We start from the raw sequence: 22728 nt of genomic DNA, 5'->3' as shown, positions 1-22728 counted from the left end.
GGAACCAAAGCAGCACTGGTATAGGTCAAAACAGTTTTATTGTTTTTTCCGCATTCGTGTGGAGTGCAAGTAGCCCGAGTGAGCGATCCACTGTAGGAAACACACGGATATACTTTTCAGTCGTCGTCTCCCGTGCAAATTTCCCACAAACTTGGTGGTGTGAGTAAATGGCGTGCAACGGTTCATTTACCTGTGACCACGTTGGACTGGTCAGATTCTCTTCAAATCAGCTGTCCGATCTAAATGAACCCTGAGGGATGCGATTCCGGAGGGAAACTTTGAATGTCTTTCAGTCTCCCTGTCCTGATGTCAATTACTGTCAAGTTGCCGCCAGGTTTTTTCCTCTGGTGTTTATGTGAGCAGGGTTTTACCAGCGGGGGCCCTGGGAGTAGAGCTGCTCACGATCCAAAGTTACAGCACTAAACTCCACGGCACACCCCCAGTGTTAACCTCCGTCTCTTTCGGCCTGTAATTTTCTGCCCGTCTCTGTCTCTCACTTTATCACACTAACGCACTCTTCATTAAATATATAGTATGTATTTATGATCGATCGTCCCGGCAGCATGGGAGTTTAAATTGATCGTCAAATCAAATTGCCCATGAAGATGTTGACGCGGTGGGGAGGGAGCAGTTGCCTGATTGAATACAGGCAGTGAACTGTGACAAATATACCAAACACAATGGGACAGATAATGTTGATTATATGTAAATGCATAAACAAGCAATTAAAAAAGGACAATTTTTCAGTTTCCCACATGATGGAGATGAATAAATAAATTTTCTCTGCCAATGTTGGGTGTCATTTACAGCACGTGTTTATGAGCTGATATAACACTTAAACATTCACGGCAGTGCAGTTGTCTTTTATCTGGCTAATGTTAACTGCCTCAATAGACTCGTATCGTGCCGTTTAAACACGCAGCTCTTCTCATGTTAGCCGACGTGTTCCGAGATAGCTCATGAAGGGCTCAGCAGCTTCTGCAACGCAATTATGGAACCAGACCAGAAAATTCCAACTGGCTCGTCATGCCCTAATCCCGCATGGATCCATTACTCAAAGAGATTTTAGGGTGCCAAGTCAGAAATGGAGCCAGACTGACCCAAATCCAACAGACTCAGGCCTGTTTTTTGTGACCAAATTGTGATAGCGTGTCATTGTGAGTTTTTGGTGATGCTCTGAAAAAATATTAAAAGAGTCATTTGTTTTTGTGCGTGGAGGAAAGTGGGCAGAGGGGGGCCACTTTTCCTGCAATTTGAAGGTTACTGTTCAAAATCACGTTTTGGTTTTTGCCAAAGTCCAAACCCAACCGGTACCAAATATTGATATCATATGAATATTTTTTGTGAAAACATAGACACACTCAATCTCCCGTGAGCTCCTCTATGATACCTCGGTGTTTCTATAGCTACAGAAACCGTTGTGGGCTATTAGAAGAATACCAAAGAGATAGAATAGAGGGGGGGGGGGGGGATAATGCAAAGTGTTGACCTCCCTCTAATGGGCAACACGTTTATGATAATAATAATAATACTAGATTGTCTGTGGTAAAACCGACCGGCTGCACAAGCTTATGCATTTTTCATATCGTTTCCATTATCCTGCCGCTGACTGCATGGTGATGCATGAAACAACGCGGTGCGTGCGCGTCCAACTTGGCTCTCCGTGCCTTTTTCGCGTGTGTGCGCGCGTCTCCCCCACTGTGCGCTACGCCTCCATACTCGGGCAGCACGTCACGTGTCAGGGCTCCCGGGTCTGGGGCCAAGTTTCTTTTTCTTTTTTGTATTTTTCTCCTTGCCTGTGTCAGATCATCCACGGAGCTTCAGCAGCACAGCGGCCAGCCGCACGGCACGACCCTCGCGCGCGCATCCCCGCTCCACGCTGCGTAACCAACACCTCGGCGAGGATGGACGGACGCGGAGGATAAGACCACCGCCACTGGTTCTCCTCTTCCTCAATCCCAGTGGTTTTGAACGGCTCTTGGATTACCTTTGATCCGTGGAAAGACAAAAGAAGTAAGGAGAGAGAGGTAGTTTTTTTTCGTTCACGAGGAGAGGGAAGAGAGGAGAGAAAGAAAGGAAGGGAAGGAAAGCTCCGGGTCGCGGAGAAAAGGCTGGGTGCGCTAGAAACACGCAAAGTCACGGATCATGCTTATGGGAACTTCCGATTCCGTCTCGATAAGGTACTTTAATAGAGTAAAGTTATGTTTCTTGTCTGTCATGTGTCAGTATCTATTGTGGCCACTTTTTAAAACAACGAGAGACGCCGGCCGCTCCATTCCCTTGTGGGCGCCCTCGTTCCTTTGTCGCCGGTTTGGAAATGCGCGTCTGACTACTTTTCAACGGCTATTCTCATGTGAGCATGGTTTAATATTGATCCCTCTTTCATATATATATATATATATATATATATATATATATATATATATATATATATTCCGTGAGCAGAACATACAACATGCTTCAAGCTTCAGATGCGCTTTTCTTCTCCAACGGCAAACGACAGACAACAAAGCCCATTAAAAAGATCCAAAGAGAGAAAAGTCAGTGAGATGGATTATGAAGACCACTGTTGTATAGATGCTATTCTACTTATTATTAATAACCAGGATTAGCGCGGTTTTTGTGGTTTTCTTCCCCCCCCACCACCCCCCTTATTCTTTTTGCGCATTCCCTGCCCACAAATGCGTGGCGTGGGCTAAAAACCTCCAGTAAACCAGAAGCAGAGCAGTCCATCTGTTCAATCACATAGCAACAGGAAGAGAGAGGAAGCCACAGTGAAGAGACACCATTCCCACAATATCACAATATGATTTTGCAGAGCTCACAGTTTAGTTAATTGGTCTGCTGGATTCATTTTGTGTTTCTCTTGGGTGCATGCACTGAAACAGCAATTTTATCCTTGATGCACAACGGTCAGTTTACTGTATCTCTAATATTATGTTTACACAACGTGTCTTTGATATTCCACAAAGGCTCACAATTTTGTGCATTAATTGCATTTTCTATCAGGGGGGAGGGGACAGCTTTTGTTCCTTTTTTTTTAGAGGAGAGAGAGAAACAAAGGGGACAATAAATGCTCCTGAAAGCCTCAAGCGTTGTCAGGTTAGTAAGCAAATATTGAAAGTCTGTGTGGGGATTGATTGCAAGCGAGTGGTGTTGCTCAAGAGGGATTGGAGGAGGAAGCGGCTCGAGTGTTTATTCGTCTCGTCGTGCGACTCGTCTCCAGTGGCTCTTTGCTGAGTGGATCGCTCTCTGTCACCGTCCTCTTCTTTCTCTGTCACTGTGTGTCTTTTGTTGTTCTTGTTGATTGTTCTTTTCCTCTGTACGTACCTCTGCCCCGGCCTCCCTCACCACACTGTTGTCCGCCCCCTTCCACCTCTCTCTAACCTCCCTCTGTCTGACCTCCCTTCAGAGTGGCTCTGCCTGATGCTCTATCATGACTGATGGCGAGGGTAGAGCGCGCTTTCAGTACCCAGAGTGCCAGGAGGAGGAGGCGCAGGACGAGGTGAGGCTCGCCATACCGACGCCCCGCAGGAATGACGCCCCGGGTCACGACGTTGACCCCGGCGGGGGCCCTGATGAAGAAGAGGGGGAGGACGAGGAGGGAGAGGTGGATAGGTGGAGGAGGAGCAGCAGTGGTCGGGGAGAAAGAGTGGATGGATGGAGTCCTGAGCTTCAGGAGCACGAGGGGCAAGAGCCGGAGCTGGAGGTGGAAGTTGGACCAACGCTGGGAGTTCGCATCAGGGAGCCTATCCGTGATCCGGACTGTGTCTCCGAGGAGGAGGAGCAGCAGCCGTACCCGGCCCTGGCGCCCGTGGCTTTCTTCTGCTTGAAACAAACAACGAGGCCTCGGAACTGGTGTCTTCGCGTCGTCTGTAACCCATATCCTTTCATATGCTGGAAGTCTGACCCTGTCCGACACCCGGTAAGACCAAATCTGTCCTCAGTCCGTTATGTGGGAGCACTGCTGCTCTTACGTACGTATCGATGGACAATCTTGGATTTCTTCGCTTTCAATTCCAAACGGCATGTCTAAACATGATGTCAGCAGCTGATGCTAATGGGTGTTTGAAAGCTGTGCACCAGTCATGTAAATTAGCAATTTTGCTTGTTTCTGCAAGACTAAACAAGCACTAGTGACTCTACACTGGGGAAACTTGATTGGTCTTTTCTCAGACCACCTCTGTTTGGATTTATGAGATTATCGATAAGGTGTGTGGCTACATATACACAGAGGAACAACGGGTCTTGCATGTGCTGAGCTCATCTTCATAGAAGAGATAGTAGATTCTGCGTCTGATGATTTTCTGTCCTTCACTGGCTTGAGATATGGAGGATTAAACTATGGTATAAGGAACCAACTCCTGTGAGTGGGTGCACCATTTTGCTGCATCTTGCTTATGGAAGCAGTTAGGAATGTAGTACATTAAGCTAAATAGAAGCATTGTTGGCTTTATTTGTCCAAATTGTACCACTTTCTTGTTTTTAGATGGTGTTTTCGGCCACCTCCAGCCAAAGGACAAGCTTTCCAAGTGTTCACTGGCTATAGGCGTATAAATACCTAGAATATAGCAAAAAAAGAGGCTTTCACTTTCACTGCATCATGCTCTTTATCTTTGTTAAGATCTTTCCAGTGATTGTATCCAGTACTTATTTCAGCTTAGCATTGTTTCCGGGTTCATTTAAACTTTCGGTTTTGCTATCCTGTGCTTGGGTGTGTAAGTATAGATGTGAAGTGCAGCGTAACATTCGCCGGGGCTGTTTTTCATTATAGATTGCAATACAAATGAAAGATGCACAACATTAACCAGTTGCAACTTACAGGAGAATGAATATCTTTGAGGTTACAGCATATGGCTGAATTAGAGTCATCAAATCATTACTATAGTTTAAAACTCCTCTTTATGGGCAGAAAATGAAAGGGAGGACGTACAAAACAATTACTGCACACATCTCACGGTGCTTGCAAAATGCATAAGTGTTATATAGAATTTCTCTTGTGTTGCCATTGAAGAAAATCATTCCGCAATAATTGCTGTTATAATTTTATTGCCCAGCCCCATTGCGGCATCCCTCTGCTTAAATTTTCTGGCAGCATAAAAATGTTCTGTTGCTGAAATTAATTTCTTTAAATTTAACACGAGGATGCCAAGAAGTCCAAGTGAAATCTGTTCTTTAAGCTGCTCGTCTGTATTAGCATCTGTATTCACCCGTCAGCTGACACATTCAGCTGGGATACTTTTCATCTGTTGGGTGTTTTAACACACGCCAGCACAAGCAAAACATCATGTGCGTCCAAAATTCAAGCACTATGAAAAGACCGTGAAGATGAAACACTGCAATATCTATACCCCCCTGACGTGTTTAAGTCAGGGGTGTAAAAAATAAAACAGGATTTGACTCATTTTTTTGCCAAGTACATTTTTGTGTGCCCTGGCACTTAATGCATAGGGTGCAGAGAGTTTAAAACAAGAACAAGTGAAATTAAACACAAACTAAGGTTGTTCATTCTCTTAAAATCTCCCCTTTTGTCCTCTAGTGTTTGTTGGGAGGGAATTGTTGCCGTAGGCTCCGCAGACTCTAGTTGCATCCACAGATGAGTTTGTAAAAGTAATGCGTGATGCTTTGGTATATGGTGTGTAAGTGTTTCATAGGCCTGCTTGTGGCTGCCCGAAGGTGGAAGTGTATCTTTAGTAGGTCAATCTTGATTAGTTGTGTGAAGTTGGAAGAAGGAATAGACGAGGAGATGAACGTTTGCCGTTCCACCAGTATATAGCTGAAACCCTGCATGGGAAGATTAATTACTTCTCCTTCCAGATAAAGGAGCATGGGCTCTAGAAAGGCAAGTTGATCATTCACAGTGGCCCTAAAGTTACAGCCGTCATTACACAAGGCAATGTGACTTGACACAGGATGTGGGGAAGGTTCACTAGATCAGTGGATACATTAGGATCTCTGTTTGGGAACTTGCAGACAAGACAATTTGAGACAAAGTTAAAATTGTCAAATGCATCACAGCACACGGCTTTATTCATTTGTTCTCCTTTTTTTGTCCCTAATACGAATCAATCTTCAAAAGAGCTGACTCCTACACATTATAGCCAGCCTGAAATAGTTCTTTTCTGAGCCGCTGTTGACATTCCTTTTTTTTGGAAAAGATGAATCTGAAAACAATATATTAACTGATACATATATAATAATAATAATGGTGATGATAACTCCCTCTAGAGCCACAGACTCTGGGTAAGTAGAGCTGTCAATGACGACCTTTTGTAAAATTCTTGGAACTCTTTTCCGTGTCGATCCTGCTCCAGTTTGAGAACAGGGCCGATTAGGAGACAGTTATGAGGACAAGCTTTCAGAGCGGAGACTTTTCCTGAAACTGGGGGCCTGTGGCACAAACCACCGTGTCATCTATTCCATCAAAGTTTCTCCTCCAGCTCCAAGGTTTCTGTTCTGTCGTAAACACCGCACTTTCAAATAGGGATATTTCCCTTTGGGGATTAATGTCACAGTGTTATTTTCGTACACTCCTCACTGATGGAGCTGTAGAAATCAGCCATAGAAGAACAGCAGAACTTGGTGATATTAAAAATTCTCTACAATTCAAGGAGACTGCCCCTGCTGTATGAGGATTTTTTTTTTTAAAGGGGATTGATTTGGCAGGCCCATGCAGCCATTTTGGAAATCATACAAATGCTCATCTTGTTGGCTGTTGACAAATGAATTAAGCACAATGTGGCAGGGATTCAAGCCAAGTCTTTGTCTTCTCATGCTGGTGATTACATTCAAAAACTGACAGTATTTAAAATTCCGTTGTTTCCACGTGGTTTGTATTGTTTCCGGCAAGGGGATCGAGAGGCTCGGGTGTCGACATCACATATAAGCCCTTCAAGACCTACGAGAAGATGATGCTAAGACAGGAGTTTTCTTTGAAATTAGAGCAGATTTGAGCAAACAGATGAGAACAGGAGAGAGGTAAAGTCTGAAAATGAACTGTAGTCAGACATGAAGACTAATGGTCAAAAGGACATATGGCTTTGCCGCCTGCAGTTTGACAGATGTGAATGTTGCATTGCATTATATCTGTTATGTCCACAGCACTGTAAGCAGGGACGATGGAGCTGAGGCTGCTGACTTAGACTACTGCTGTGAAGCACATGCTTCACTGGTCAGCACATGTGCTTTTCTTTCCCCGCGTTGGTGACCTGATCACATTTCTGATTTCTGAGAGCTTGTTTGGCAACCGTGAGGACTGTTTGTACCAAGATAACATGGCTAATGAATGAGGCTCTCACTGCCACATGCTCAGCATTACAGCTACTTGTTTAGGACTAGAACCAGGTTATGTCATAAGAGCTGATTTCACTGGACAGCTCTCAGTTTTATTCCTATGCCTGTGTATGTGTGTGTAAGCAGCGCAGAGTTGGTGGTCCACAGTGGGCTATGTAAATATTATTCACAGCATAAATGATCTGCCACTCAACCACACAAAGGCATACACACACTAGCTAAACTTCCAACAGAGGTCAAGCGAGCCAGTTATCAAAACTTAAAAAACAAAAAATTATACTGCATTGTCTCCAGATACATACATACATACCTGATCTCTATTCAGGAATCAACTAATCCCACGTGCACGACAGCGTTTTCTCATTCATCAGGTTCATTATGTCCATCGTAACTGATCAACTCGACTGTTCCATTGTCTCCGTGTTAACCCATGTCCAGAAAAATCCATATTATTTTTCCTAGCTGCATCTACAGCAGTGAGCCATTAAAGTCGGTTATTTCCCGCATTGCTCTTGACCCACTCACCAGACAATGCAAGAGATGAAACTAGAATATTGTTTTTCATTCTAAAGCTGGACAAAAAGACCAATGACCCACTGAAGATGGACAACCTGAACCTTTTTATGGGTCCGTGTTGCGTGTAAAAAATCCACTAGAGAGCAGTGCTGTGTCGAGAGTTTCTTACAAGAACAAACATGGTGGCTGTGGAAGATGCTCTAATAATGTACATGCTAAAAAGAAAGAGGCAAAAGCTCCTGAGTTGTAAACGGCATTAGCGGGGTTTGGGAGTATTTACCAACTCATAAAGCCTCTCCTCAAAAAGTTGTTGAAATGTCTTCCTTGTGACTCCTGTGGCCGTCTCGCTTAAGCATTGGCTACACTGCCCCCCCACGACTTGTGGTGGTACTGCGCTTTTTTTTTCGTGGAATCTGTAAGCTTTCAGAAGACGTGCAAAAATATGTGCGGAATGAAAGCTGAGTGCAGTTTTGGTTGATCCCGTTGGGTTTAAATGTTGTACATCATAGCTTGTACTAATTCTCAATATTTTTCTACAATTGTCTTTGAAAGAAAAATCTCCATCATTTAAGTGTTTTTCCAAATGATTCCCGATCTCAACAGTCTCACCAAGTAGCAGTTACTTAACATGGACGATCAAATATTTTGCCTATAATTTACTAATTGATTATGTGATTGATTGCCTGATTGAGGCAAAATTCATGTCTGCTCAAGTCAAGATGTAACACAATCAATCAGTGGGTAGACTGACGAAAAATAAGTTCAATACTTGTTTTTTTTGCCAGAAGAAGTACTGGTTCCCGTCTATCTATTATTAAAAAAAGTCTTTGGGTTTTGAACTGTTAACCTAACAAGGCACTGGGAACCATTTTTCTACATACGTAAATTTGTAGAACGAACAATAGACAAAGTACTGTAAAGTGTTACTACCCCTGAAGTATGAAGTATTTCCTTTAAAAATGAGAAACTTCTTGAATGGTGTGGAGTTTGTTTGGCAGTAATGTAAATCAATTTGTGGTTTGTGAAAATGTGTGTGGTCCCAGGAGGGAGCCTGTCTGGTAGACGATAATGCTGCATATCCAGTTAGGCCTGAATAGACCTTTCCCCAGTGCTAATGCTGTCACACCGTCACAAGACTGACCGTTTATGAGTCGGTGGTTAGATGGTGTGATAGAATAACGAGCTGATTCATGCTGATTAGATCAGATTCAGGGCCAGACAAGGTTAATCTATACAGATTTGTGGATTCATCATGCTATCTGTCTCCATTAGTCATCCTTTACTCGAAACATGGTGGGGGGGGGGGCACTTCCTTCGTAAATGAATGAATGAATGACTTATGAGGCTGCAATGAGACACACACACACACACCCACACACACACACAACAACATGCAGGCAGCCTGTTGTGTTTACCTGTTTGGAGGATCAAATTTCATATTTGTTGTCAGATAATTACTTAACCCTGTGATTTCTGCTGGCATTTCATGTTTTGACATGAAGATTTAAAGCTGTCTCACATTGAGGACAACCAGCCTGAGTTAGATGAAGAATCTAATTTAAATGTGTCCTGAATGCTCATTAACTTTGAGATGATAAGATGTTTTATTATTTGCTGGAAGGGACTGAAACAACCTGCAGCACGGCAGTGATTAAATGATCCCCCTAATCATCCGTGTCTTCATGGCAAAACAGTGGACTCGCCTACTTTCTCTCACTCCCACTGCAACGTCATGTCAGAGATTGTTTTTCATCTATTGTCTGCGGTGTATGTGTGTATTTATAACTTCATATCTGCAGCGTGAATGACAACAAAAGATATCCTTGATGTCGGCAGGTTGTCGTCCTCGTACTGCCACTCAGACAGGCACACTGGGCTGTGTGTGTGTGTGTGTGTGTGTCTGTGTGTGTGTGTTTAAATCCACACTTCTTTGCATCTCTGCCAGACTCAGTGCTCATCTTGCTGTATCGAACAGTTTGTGTGCATGTGTGCGCGTGTTTGGTGACTCATTGTATTTGGACTCTGCTCATGATAACAGCAGATTGTGGGTCATGAGGTGCGCATCACTGCAGAGTCAGAGGGATCCTGTCTCTCTGACGTATGAAGCGCTGGCATGCACAGCGCAGTTCTCACACAGTACGTGTTGTTGTGTGTATGATGTTTGCGTAGTGGCGAAGCAGCAGTCTTCAGTACTGCTTTTCTGCTCTTCATCGCAGAGCACCAGATGAACAGTGGCAGCAGCACAATCCCCCTGCAATTGTAGATGGCAGAAACACTCAGTGATTGGAGTCTAAATAAAACTTTCAAAAAACAAAAAAAAGATTGCCTCTGTAATACCATGAATAATCACAAACTGCGCCATGTTTGCCAACAGTTCACCATATACACAGCAGCCATAGACTGAAAGACACATGCTTCAACAAAGTCCCCTTCTTTTTTGCAGATTTATGCTATATATTGAGCACAAAACTGTAAAAATCTTAAGACAATCACTTTTCCATAAATACTGATAATAAAAAATTATGTGTGTACCTTCTCAGCAAAAGTCCAGAATGGTTTATTAAGTTAAATAAGGGCTAAACTTACATATTAACACAGAATATTCATATTTTTCAAAAGAATACATCCACATAACAACACTGTAGGAAGAATAGGGGGGAGTAAACATAGCTTTCAAAAATAAAAGTTTCCACTGAATTATTTAGGTACCCAGAGAGCCGGCTGATATTATTATTATTTCATCAGTTTTAGACTTGTGTCTAGACATTAAAAAAAAAAATAATAATATTGTACCGAGTCACAATGTGGATCTTGTTCTTGTTTAGAAATTCATAATGTGGTTGGATATATGTGTGTTGGGATTACTTCCTGTATAGTAGGATCTTTGAAACCAACAGCGCTGATGCTCGAATAGGTATGTGCTGCACACACACAGTTACCCTCTCCTGCTCCAGGCGCTGAGCTTCTGACTCTACAAAATACTCCAGAGGAAACAGTGTTTTTAAATTTGGTGTGTTTGTGCTGCCGGCTATAAGATAGCTGGTGTCTGTGAAATTATGGATGCCACCAGGGTTACTGGTGCCATGGTTGAGTTTGGCTTTTCATTTCGAAGATGCTTTACTCCACCGCAGGTTTTTTTGTGTGGATCGAATAAATGTGTTAATTAATGAGGTTTGCAGCTTCTTTCCCGTTTCAGGAAAAGAGGGAATACGGGTAAAAATGCAAGAGGGACAAAGTCTTTGCCTAAAACCCCAGTGGGATGCATGGGATGTCCCCATGCTCTCATCGCAATGAGTCAAATGTCAGAGGTCAGTGTGAGTGGGACCGGTGCCTGCTGCTGCATGGAGTCAGAAGTTCAATCTGTTAAGGACTAGATTATTGAGTTTGCGGACGTCCCTCCACTGTCTGAAAACAGTCAGACATGTCCTGGGGCCTTTATTGGTGTTCCCACACGTGCTGTTTCTCTGACATTTTAAAGTCCACGTCCCTCTGCTCTGCGGCCCCTGTCACTGCTAACGGCACAGTGGGCCTGACGAGAGCTGCAGACAGACGTGTGCCACCTCCGGGACACAGGGTGCTGTCTGCTTTCCTTCAACCCGCCAGTGATAGGCCTCACCTGTAGGACTGAAGCTTTCAGACAGAACAGTTGGTGGGCTGGTCATTTGACTGGTTACGTTGCTGCTTATGTAACATTTTTGTGTAAAATTATTCTGAAACTAAATTTGAAGTCATTGTAAAACAGTGGAGGGAGGCAGGAAGTGATTCAATGAGTTTACCACTGTATCTATAGATGCAGAAGAGCAGAATCTCACTTTAGTCTGCGCAGTATGTCTTTTCATTCAGAGAGCTGTCAGTCAAGTTCCCTGCTCTGGCGGTGCCTTACTGATAGGTCCTCATCTTGTGTGGGAGGGCTTTTTTGGCAGCTGTCGCCATGGCTACGCATCATGTTGATCGCAATTCAGATTTGCGCTCTGTGTTTGCTCTGTGCCGAAACTTGCTCTGTCACATTCACCGAGGAAATCCAGACGGTTTTCTCTTCTTTTCTTTTTTTTTTTTTTGGCGAGTTAGACAAGGAATAATGACGCGGGAATGACTGAGCTCGAGTGAGCGAGTGCAGCAGGTGGTAGGTAGGTGTCAGGCAAAGCTGACACAAGCTTGGAAAGAGGGAGACATATTAGAGAAGGAACTGAGCAGAGAAGAGAGAGACGGATGAGAAGATGGATGGATAACAGACAAAAGTCAAGAAATTGAGGAAAGAGGAAGCAAATGAAAGTCTGGGATGGAAAACAGACGAGGGAGGTCAAAGAGAGAGGACAGGAAGTTAAAAGTCGAGGCGAGAACAAGGAGAGGAGGGGAGGATGAAAGGGATAAACAGGATAAAGAGAAGAATCAGGGCAGGGAGAGAGAGAGAGAGAGAAGGATGATGGAGGAGCAGAGCTGCAAAGGGCGAACTGGAACACGTGAGAAGTGAAAAGGACAGAAATTGGTCATTCAAATCCAATCTATCCGCACTGTGTGTGTGTGTGTGTGTGTGTGTGTGTGTGTGTGTGTGTGTGTGTGTGTGTGTGTGTGTGTGTGTGTGTGTGTGTGTGTGTGTGTGTGTGTGTGTGTGTGTGTGTGTGTGTGTGTGTGTGTGTGTGTGTGTGTGTGTGTGTGTTTGCACTTTGACGTGGTGCTCTCTTCTGACAATTGGACGTGGCGTTTGGCCAATCACTAGTGTGAGGGATGAGCACGCAGCCCGCTGCTCTCCCTGGATGTGTTGTTCCTTTTGTTGTCTATCTCTATTGGTTCCTGCAGTGAAGATGCAGCGGCTTTCTAGTCCTCATGACACAATGACTCTCTCTCTCAGGCAGCCCCCCTCCCTCCCTCCCTCCCTCCCTCCCCCCAGTTTCTCTCCAAAAAAGCGGCGGCTGAATAATGTGTGCTCTTTCTTTGTTTCCCTATCTTTCTCCTCTCGTTCTGTTCTTGCTGCTGAAACATATGTGAGCACCCTCTTTTTCTGTTGTTGTTGCTGTATTGGAGGCTCTGATCAGTCATGTGTTTTTACATTTTTTTGTTTGCGTACACACACTTGGAAAAGGTTTTTATTTTGGGGGGGGGTTAAATGAGATCACTTGCTGAAATAGATTGTCATAGGTGTTTCTTTGTCTCATCATTAGTCTGTGTCTCAACCTCTGACACGGTCCCAGGCTGTATTGATTTATTGGCATAAGGTTGAGTGTGTGTATGTGTGTGTGTGTGTGTGTGTGTGTGTGTGTGTGTGTGTTGAGGCAGATTAATCTGGATGATAGAGTTCAGTAAAACTGGATTTATCCAGGCCAGTGGTTATAAAGTAAGAGGTGGAAAGTGAGTGAGCCAGCTGCTGAGCTACCACAGATTCAACTCTGCTTCATAGTGCATCTCAAACGACAGACACACACACACACACACACACACACACACACTCACTCACACATAACTGGTAGGAAGGTGCAAGAAATAACCGGAAAAGGCGATAATGTATTTCTTCTTGTGGAGGAGGAGCTGCGAAGGGGAGGTCAGTGCAGGGCTCCCCGGGGGCCGTGCATCGTGACGGGGTTGGGTTTGTCAGCTGACCCTTAATGACGGCCGGAGCTCCTTCTCTTCATCTCGCTGCCTCCAACGGGGGTGCTTAGTATTCAGTTATGTTTTTAGGTCATATTGCCTTGTTGAATTTGCTGTTTAGGGGCTGCGCTGCTATTCCTAATGAGCTTTTTTTGTTGTTAGCGGTGTGTGTGTGTTTGTTTGTAATGTGTGTGTGTGTCTTTGAGTTCCTGCAATTCTGATCCGTTTCCATACAGTCAAGCTCCACATGAATAACACAGCAGCCGCCGCCTTGCTGCTGATCACATTACTGTCTGAAAGATGATTGGAATGACAGAAAAACACACAGAGAAAGAGGCCGAGGGAGACCATTTGTAATGGCCTACTTCGAATGGACGGCCTTTCATTTCACACAACGGTGTTTTGGAGGCAACCAAAAATTGCTCCCAACAGTCATAACAGCATAAAAAAGGCACACTGTGCTTTTAGTTGAAGGGCATTTGCAGATACATATTTCCTCTGTTAAAACCAGCTCTGAAGCCCGAATCGGCTTCTTAACGAGGGCCTGTATATGTTAGCATGGATACACACAGATGTGTGTATGTGTGTGTAATGGTATGAAAGAGTAATGCAGAGATGGATGAATAAATAAAAGATATGGAAAACCCATCAGACTCCAGCACTGGGTTGTCATGGCGATGCAGACAGCACAGCAATGTGTGTGTGTGTGTGTGTGTGTGTGTGTGTGTGTGTGTGTGTGTGTGTGTGTGTGTGTGTGTGTGTGTGTGTGTGTGTGTGTGTGTGTGTGTGTGTGTGTGTGTGTGTGTGTGTGTGTGTGTTAGAGAGAGATACAGAGATCATATGTTCATGTTTTCTGAATGTATATGTAACTTTGTTTCTACTTACAAAAAAGAAAAGCTATGTGATTTGAAGACATGAAAACAAAGGAACAGAATATGAAACAGTAATTTGCACAGTGAAATGTGCTACTATATGTGGAGGGGTTGTTGTTTGAATGTATGAAGTGCCATTCTGTGTGTGTGTGTGCGTGTGCATGCGTGCGTGTGTGTTTTTTTGTATAAGAAATGCTTTTACAGCAGTAGTGTATAATGGATATAGCCTGATACTTAACTGCATACCCTTAGAGACCTGAAAACTGCAGCCGCTTCTCTCTGGTTCTCATCCTCTGGGCCCTGCAGCACGTGCCTCAGCTTTGTCTACAAAAATGGGCCAGTATGCACAGGAGTGTGTGTGTGTGTGTGTGTGTGTGTGTGTGTGTGTGTGTGTGTGTGTGTGTGTGTGTGTGTGTGTGTGTGTGTGTGTGTGTGTGTGTGTGTGTGTGTGTGTGTGTGTGTGTGTGTGTGTGTGTGTGTGTGTGTGTGTGTGTGTGTGTGTGTGTGTGTGTGTGTGTGTGTGTGTGTGTGTGTGTGTGTGTGTGTGTGTGTGTGTGTGTGTGTGTGTGTGCGTGCGTGCGTGCGTGCGTGCGTGCGTGCGTGCGTGCGTGCGTGCGTGCGTGCGTGCGTGCGTGCGTGCGTGCGTGCGTGCGTGCGTGCGTGCGTGCGTGCGTGCGTGCGTGCGTGCGTGCGTGCGTGCGTGTGTTAGAGAGCGAGATAGAGAGTGAGAGAGAGACAGAGAGAGAGTGCATAGATAAGTGTAGACGTACAGCAACCTAGTTGTATGGCAGAGTAGTGATTAAAGGTTGATGGTGAAGGAAAGTGCCAGGTGAATTTAAAGTGCATGTTGTCTGTTGAAGCGTGCGTGCGTGCGTGCGTGCGTGCGTGTTTGAGAGAGAGAGAGAAAGAGAGAGATTGAGCAAGACTGGTTGACATAGGAAGAGTCAAGGACAGTGGGATCCTCTCTCAGCAAAGAAGCTCCAACTAGAAACTCTACCTGGTTACTAGGCAACAGGATAGCACTGCTGCACATTGGAGCGATGGGGGGCGTGGGGGGGTGTCAATCTACTGTGTGTGTGCGTTCATGCTTGAGTGCTGAGTCAATAACTATATTATTGATGAGTAATTCATAGAAAGAGTGTGTGTTTTGTGAGACAGAACAGGGGTACACGTGTGTATTTCAGTGTGTGTGTGTGTGTGTGTGTGTGCGTTGGGGGGGGTGGCTGGGGTCCTCACGTGTAAAACAGGCTCATTGGAAGAGCTCTGGCAGAAGATAGATATTTCCCGACAGACGAGTTGTTACCATCTACACAGAGCTTTCGAGGCTTCTGACCGGGTGATGTTGAACGGCTGAGGCAGAACTCACTGTGAATTAGTGGCTTGTGGAGATAATGGTGGAAGTTTGCTGTACAAAAAATTAAAAAGACGGAAGGGAAAGTGGTATTGTAAAGAAAAAAAATGAAAAGATGTATAGGGTTGACCTGACATTCGTGCTCCACCTTTGGTCATATCAGATTTGTTTTGGGTGATTCAATATGCACCTGAGGACGTAACGCACGCCAAATTGAACTGACATTGAACTGGCTGTCGAGTCACAAAGAGACGAGGAAGAGAAGGTGTCCCAGCTGTTTGACTTGTCGCTTGACTAAATTGAACCGTTCTACCAAACAAAACACGAGTTTCAATCGAATCATCGAAGAATTATTTAAGTCGTGACTTGAAATGCAAGGCGCACATTGTCGCCACGAGAAAAGAGCCTTGATGCAGAGGAGGAGGACCTGAATTGGCAGCATGAACATTTCCGACAGCAAGCGAGATTGTATGAGGGCTTGATATTAAAAAAAGTTTCAAATTATAATATATTCTTCAGTCATGGCTTAGGCGAGGTAATTACAGCTCACTACCACCAGTGTCAAAGTTCTCTACAGTGACTTGAATGTTAATCAGGCGGTAAAAAAAATGCAAAATCATACAAGTACTGTCACATGCAAGCCTAAAACAAATGTCTATTTTTAAAGATTTTGTTGCTCTGTATTTGGAAAATACAGTCCATCTAAATGCAAGGCAAACCTTTTTGATTTCAGCTTCTTAAATCTGAATATTTTCTGGTTTTTTTGCTACTTTATGACAGTAAACTAAATATCTTTGGTCCGTGGACAAAACAAAACATCATCTCGGGGGTTCACTTTTCACCCCTTTTTATAAACCAAACAACAATCGACTAATCGAGAAAATAATTTACAGATTATCAATTATGAAAATAATTGTTAGTTGCAGCCCTTATTTCAACTGTGATTGCATAAACTGAATTTTGCCGTTTTCAGAATAGGTTGCTCTGTGGTTGCTGCTGTTGTTGTTCTTGCCTGGAGCGGAGGAGATTCAAAACAAAAAAACGCTGACAGCAGAGGGGCAAGAGAAGGCCAATACCCTCAGTCAACACGCAGTAAGTCAGACTAATATGATATGAACAAACAATGTGCTGGGAGTGGCCATTTTTCAAAGTTAACCCCAAGATGTACAAAAGTTTAATTCGATTTATATTCAAACTGCTTTTGCATCTGATGTCTCAAAATCTGGCAGACAGAGGCTGTCTCCACTGCCGTTTAGTGTTGGTGCGGGCTGGCGAAAAATAACAGGTTAATCTGTGCTGTCGATCCGTCAGGGCAGGGGTTGACAGTGGGAACAGTAAATTCAGAGGCAGCGGCGCGAGGGGAAGGAACTGGACTGCTCCGCGCCAGTATGATTAAACCAAAACCCGATGAACCGTCTTCCACGCAAATGATCTATTGTTCTCTGGAACCAAACTCATCATTGTTTTTTCTGAACTCATAAAGGTCACGCGCGTTCACAAACACACAGGCAGCGGGGTCAATGCGGATGCATTCGTCTTCTTGAGGCAGTTCGGAGACGTCATCACTTGTTTCTTGGAGGGGAGGGAGCTTCATTAAGAAACATTTGCTGCCGTGCGTCCGCGTGCTGCAAGACGGCGGTGGGGTTGCTGCCGCTTAATGTCCATTAGGCTTAAATGAAGGAACGCTGCTCTCACTGGCTCCTTGGCGCCTTTTCTAATGGAACACTAATATGGCAGTTAACACACACATGGAAACTGCACCACACACACACAACACCTTGTCTGTGACACACACAGGCACGCACACACTGAGCTTTTGTGCAAGATGAAAGGGCATTGTGAAGCAGCTGACCCAGCCGAGGTGCTGCAGGCCTGGCGTGTGTCAAACAGGTTTCAGCTGAAGTGGCTATTCGAGGCTCCTGTTGTATGCTTTGCCTGGAGAGGAGGGAAACCAAACGTCGCAGAGCAACGATGAATAACAGCACCAACAATCGGCCCGCGTCGCACAATGCTACTGACATTTCAAAGCACTTATAACAAGAGGTTTCAGGAACAGTTTCATGCAAAAAGATTTACTGTAGTGGCATATACAAAAGCGGGTGAAATGGGACATTTGACAAATCAAATTCATGATTTCCGTGACCCCCTGTCTCGTTGAGAACGCACTAAAGATGATGCATGCCCTGAGATATGTAAGAGAAAGGCACTGATGTGGTGAGAGTGGGTTCACCCTCCCCTTTATCTCTGTGCAGCAATTGGCATTGAAAGTCATGTTCGTACAGTTTGAATGCAAAATACCTATTGATATACACTTGACACTTACACATAGTTTCTACGTCGGATTCTGTGGAGAAATACCAAAGGTAGACTTGAGAGTCAAATAGGATTCTTGGCAAAACATCACTTAAATCCCAATGCTGAGAATCTGCTTCGCATTGGATTTACCAATGACCCAAAAATACCCGTGTGGAGAAGAATTTTTTGTCTGCATCTGCACTGTGTTAAAGACTGTGGAGTGCACAACCTTCACCGTGGTATAATCACTTTTGTGTCCACCGCTGCCTCTCTGTGCTGTGATGAATGTGCAGGTCAGAGGTTACTGACACAAATCTGTTGGACCGGCATCAGCTATAAAAAAAAAAGTTAGGAGGTTATAGGAAATGAAGGTGCTCCGCTAAAGACCTGCCAGGCACTGTGATGTGTTGAATTTGTGTTGCAAAGCACCCGGTTCATCCAGAGAGCGAGTGAGTCACCCTCAGACTATTTCTCCATTCATTCCTCGGTTCACTCATTCCTTTTACTCATTAGAAGTCGGTGGTCATTAGACGGGATGCCGCCAACAACGCTGCAGCTGGTGAGCTGTCGGAGCTAAGAGGACGACCGGAAGGGATACGCCGTGTCTGACACCCCCGAGGTTCTCGGCATTTCTCAAGTGCAAACTGTCACAGTGTTAAATGGAACGCAGAGAACGTGGGTGAGAGACTCCCAGTGGTAAATGTCTATGACTGGCAGACAGCTAGCAGCGTCATCTGGTCCCAATCAGCCATCCAGAGGCACGCTGGACAGGACAGACTGTACGGCCAAACGTTCCGAACGACGATGTTCAGTTAGTTTAACCTGCAGTTGACCGAGGGAAGTTGAAGGTCGTTCCTTTATAGTGTGTGTGTGTGTGTGTGTGTGTGTGTGTGTGTGTGTGTGTGTGTGTGTGTGTGTGTGTGTGTGTGTGTGTGTGTGTGTGTGTGTGTGTGTGTGTGTGTGTGTGTGTGTGTGTGTGTGTGTGTGTGTGTGTGTGTGTGAGAGAGAGAGAGACAGTTTTGCTTTTGAGGTACTCGACATTCACGTCTCCACGTGAGTCCCTGTGTGTCGCTGCCTTTGTTTACGTGTGTCAAATAACACTCTGTTAGGATTTCCAGTGATATGTGTGTGTGTGTGTGTGTGTGTGTGTGTGTGTGTGTGTGCGCGTGCGTGCGTGCGTGCGTGCGAATGCCATAGTGCACTGCAGGCTGAGGAGTGCGAACACGAGTGTGTTTGACAGGCCTCCCACGCACCGAGCTCTGATCTGGTTTGTTCCGGTTGGCGGCCCTGTGTCGGCATGGCGATCGACGCTGGACAGGGCCCCTTCCCTTGCCGAGCTCCAGGCGCAGAGGCTAACGAGACGCTGTGCTGACGAACAGTCCAGAGAGCGGCGGGTCTGAGCGACAGTTTGTGTTTGTGTCGGGAAACGTGTGTGAGAGAGAGAGAGAGAGAGAGAGAGAGAGATAGGGAGGAGGGTGTGTGTGCCGGTAGCGGTACGTGTGTCTGACAGGAGCGTCATCCGTCAGCCCAACTCAGGACAGCAAAACCGAAGGCCACATTGGCCTGTTGTCCTCCTCTACGTCAGCTGTTGGCACAGAGGGACAACCCCCAAAAGCTCTAAAAGTCAACAAAATGGAGACCCAGCGTAATACTTGGTAAAAAACTCAATGACACGCCCTGCGGTGGTGTTAAGGGTGAAATCAATTAGAGACAAATAAGTGCTTACAGCCGGGGAGATGATAAGAAGAAAACCATGTCAAAAATATATAAAGTCTCAGTTTTTCATACTTTATTGTTCAATGGAAGGGAGTTTTGTCTGTTTGCCCCGAGCTACAGATCAGCACCCTCGCAGTTGATTGAGATTCAGGTCTGGATGGGAGTAAACAAGTGTTCTTGGGCAACAACAGTCCAGTGCAGCATTTTCATACTCATGTGTTGTAAAAATCTCCAGATATATCAAATGTCCACATCTTTTTAGGATTCGTCTTATCTTAAAAATGTTTTCATACGTTGTAGCATCTGTTGTGTTTTAGTTTAGGCAAATAAAGATGTATGATAGAGTTTCAGTTAGTTTACAGCTGTAGCTACTTACAAATGTTAAAAGCTAAACCCAGTTGGTCTGTAAGGATTCAAAAGGGATTCCGATTTGATTTGCAGATTTGATACTGGATATGGATTCAATTAAAAACATCTATTGAACCTTCCCCACTGATGCAGTGGCCTGCTCTGTCACTGAAAACCAGCTATAAATAACTTCAATACCAAAATGAAATTTGGGACAGCATCTGATTAAATATTCTCCTTAATACTCAGATTTCCTTCTCTCCCCCTAGATTTAGTATTTGTTACACATTTTGACCCCTAGTATCATATTTTAAGATTTTTCTGTCTGATAACTTCTGATTCTAACTTCTGTGAGACGATTTGCGCTCACCTTCTAGGTAGAGTCCAATCTATTATATAAAACCAGACGTTCGGACTGCAGTCAGCTAATAAATAGCCAGTAAATGGCTCTGTCATATTTAACCGTTTATGGCAACTGCTAAATATGTCTGGTATCCTGGAAGCACCAACATCCAGCATGTGTTTTTCTTTCTCCTGTCTGAGCAGAACATGATGTTTGTGCGACCTTGCATATTATTTCCTAATTTGGTATCTGACATGGTGAGCCGCGCCGTGTGAGTGTGTGTGTGTGTGTGTCACAGATTGTGTGTATATGCTTACAAGCATTCAATGTTTTTTTTCCTTCTTTTTTTCTGAAAGATTACTATCAGGTGAAGTGGAATCGTGTGCATGTGGGTGTGCTAACACGTCTGAGAGTGTTGTCGTTTAGAGCCAGTCCTGCTTCCTGTGTTATAACGTTCGAGCGTGAAATCATATGCGAGTGGGAGAGGGATTCGTAGCGGTATCAGTGAGGAGGAGGAGGAGGAGGAGGAGCGGAAATGACGAGTCGCACGATATTAATTTTACCTTAAAAACAAAGGCCTATGAAATGAGCAGTGATATAACTTTAGTGTGTAAGTAAAAGAATGACACCCCCCCCCCCCCCCCCAAACTCTAAATGTGTCTGCCTCTGTTCAAGCATTTGATACTAACCCACCGAGATGGATAAAGCCGTGGGAGGACGGATGTGGCATTAAGAGCTCAGCATAGAGAGCCGCTAATTTTACACTCACCCTATCCCGTCCCGCGTCGTGTCTGTGCTCATTTGAAGTGAACACTCGTCTGAAGAGGGAACTGTCCTCCAGGGCCCGGACTGGACAGAGGGATGTTCAGTAAGAATGGACGGAGACAGAGATGCTTTACTTATACACTAGACATGCCGTACTCATGTGACAGTGAAACTGTGTTGCTCAGGATTAGTCTTGGTCACAGTTAACAATGTTAACACTGTTGAGGTGAAGGTCAACGTTTCCTGTGAGTCAAACGAATGCGTTTTTAACTGCGCTGAGATGTTTTTCCACTATATTCATGCTCGAGGACATAGTGTTTTTTTCACATGTCAAGGAACTGCATTGTTTTGTTCCACTCTTGAGGGCAGTGTAATATACTTTTAAAAAATTGTAAATACTTTTTAACTACCTGCAAAACTAACATTTCCATCAGCCTTGCTTTGTGCTGATCGTATGGTTTCAGCACTGAGTCACTCTCATGGCGGTAGAGTCTTTTTTCCAACACCGTCCACCCTGAAGCCAAAAAAACATCTGCAGAAGCCGCCTTTGAAATATAGAATCGAATGTGTCTCTCGGAGCAGTTTTAAGATATCACCGGAAGAGAAGCTGAGGATGATGAGAATGACGGATGAATCGGAAGCAGGTTAAAGAGAAGCAGGAGAGATGTAATTCACGTACTCCACTGGAAAAGAGAAGTTATGACGTGTACACTTTGTCCCCGCAAAACTTTAAAAAAAATGACGTACCTGCACCGGGAGCTCGGGTCGATCAACTTAGACCTGCTTTTCTACCAGTTCTGTCTGAGTATGCCACTTGACAGCAGAGGTTGACCTACCTGCAGCACCCTGTGACCCAGAGCCTCGTGGAAATGAGTAAACACCTCCAAACCACAGATTATTACTGCGGGAAGACTTTTCAAAAGGCCACCAGTGACAAAGTGCAGCTGTTAATTCACAAGAGAAGCTCTGTGACTGAGTTTGTGCAGAACGGCATTCTTAAAATAGAAAGTAACGGGAACGAGAGCTAGGCAACAAATTGTCATCTGTCAAACTCTTATAAAAAGTGACTGAAATTAAATTTATATCTCCCAGTGGGCATCACATTTTGATCAGCCGTGGTTAAATGAGCTGTATGAGGGCTTGACTGAGCTGTAATTCTGATTATTAATGGTGTTACACAGGCTCCATGCAAACAAGAGTACAACAAAAAAGATGCTGCACAGTAAGTCAGGGGGGAAATGTCACAGAGGAAAGATCTTCAGACATCACAGAGCTACAAACAGCATATACTCGGGGGAGACGGAGGGAGAGGAGAGAGAATAAAAAAATGAGGTGATGAAGAAAATGGGAAGGAAGCAAAAGGCATTAAAAAAAAAAGCTCTGACAAAAGAAGGCATTGGGGGGAAGACAGGCAGAAGATGGAGACGAGGCAAGGAGAGAAGCGATGGCATTCAAGAGGATGGAAAGAAGACCACAGCAGCGTGAAGAGGAAAAGGACCTGCTGGAGTTGGATGATGAGGAGGGGAGGACGAGAAGATGGGCGAGAGTTGAGTTTCCTGCAGTAGACGAACTGCAGTGGAGCACAGAGACAAGAGATGTGTGTGTGTGTGTGTGTGTGTGTGTGTGTGTGTGTGTGTGTGTGTGTG

The 22728-nt window shown here is 44.6% G+C and overlaps 1 protein-coding gene across 3 annotated transcripts in view; it reads left to right on the top strand.

The window, feature by feature from the left end:
* The first annotated feature begins 1555 nt into the window (after positions 1-1555).
* cacna1ha (calcium channel, voltage-dependent, T type, alpha 1H subunit a) overlaps positions 1556-22728 on the top strand; it is a 97108-nt gene continuing 75935 nt past the window's right edge. The window contains exons 1-2 of one of the 3 annotated variants that reach the window (XM_035614980.2): positions 1556-2013; positions 3413-3882. In XM_035614980.2, the coding sequence (XP_035470873.2) occupies positions 3437-3882 (446 nt within the window). In that variant the 5' untranslated portion in view covers positions 1556-2013; positions 3413-3436. Of the gene's footprint in view, positions 2181-3412; positions 3883-22728 lie in introns of all 3 variants that reach the window. The other 2 variants (XM_035614979.2, XM_047328123.1) reach the window with 2 other exon arrangements.

This window comes from Scophthalmus maximus, chromosome 17, assembly GCF_022379125.1.
Source record: "Scophthalmus maximus strain ysfricsl-2021 chromosome 17, ASM2237912v1, whole genome shotgun sequence".
NCBI lineage: Eukaryota > Metazoa > Chordata > Actinopteri > Pleuronectiformes > Scophthalmidae > Scophthalmus > Scophthalmus maximus.
The sequence above is the reverse complement of the archived record's forward strand: the minus strand, read 5'-3'. Positions and strand labels throughout refer to the sequence as shown.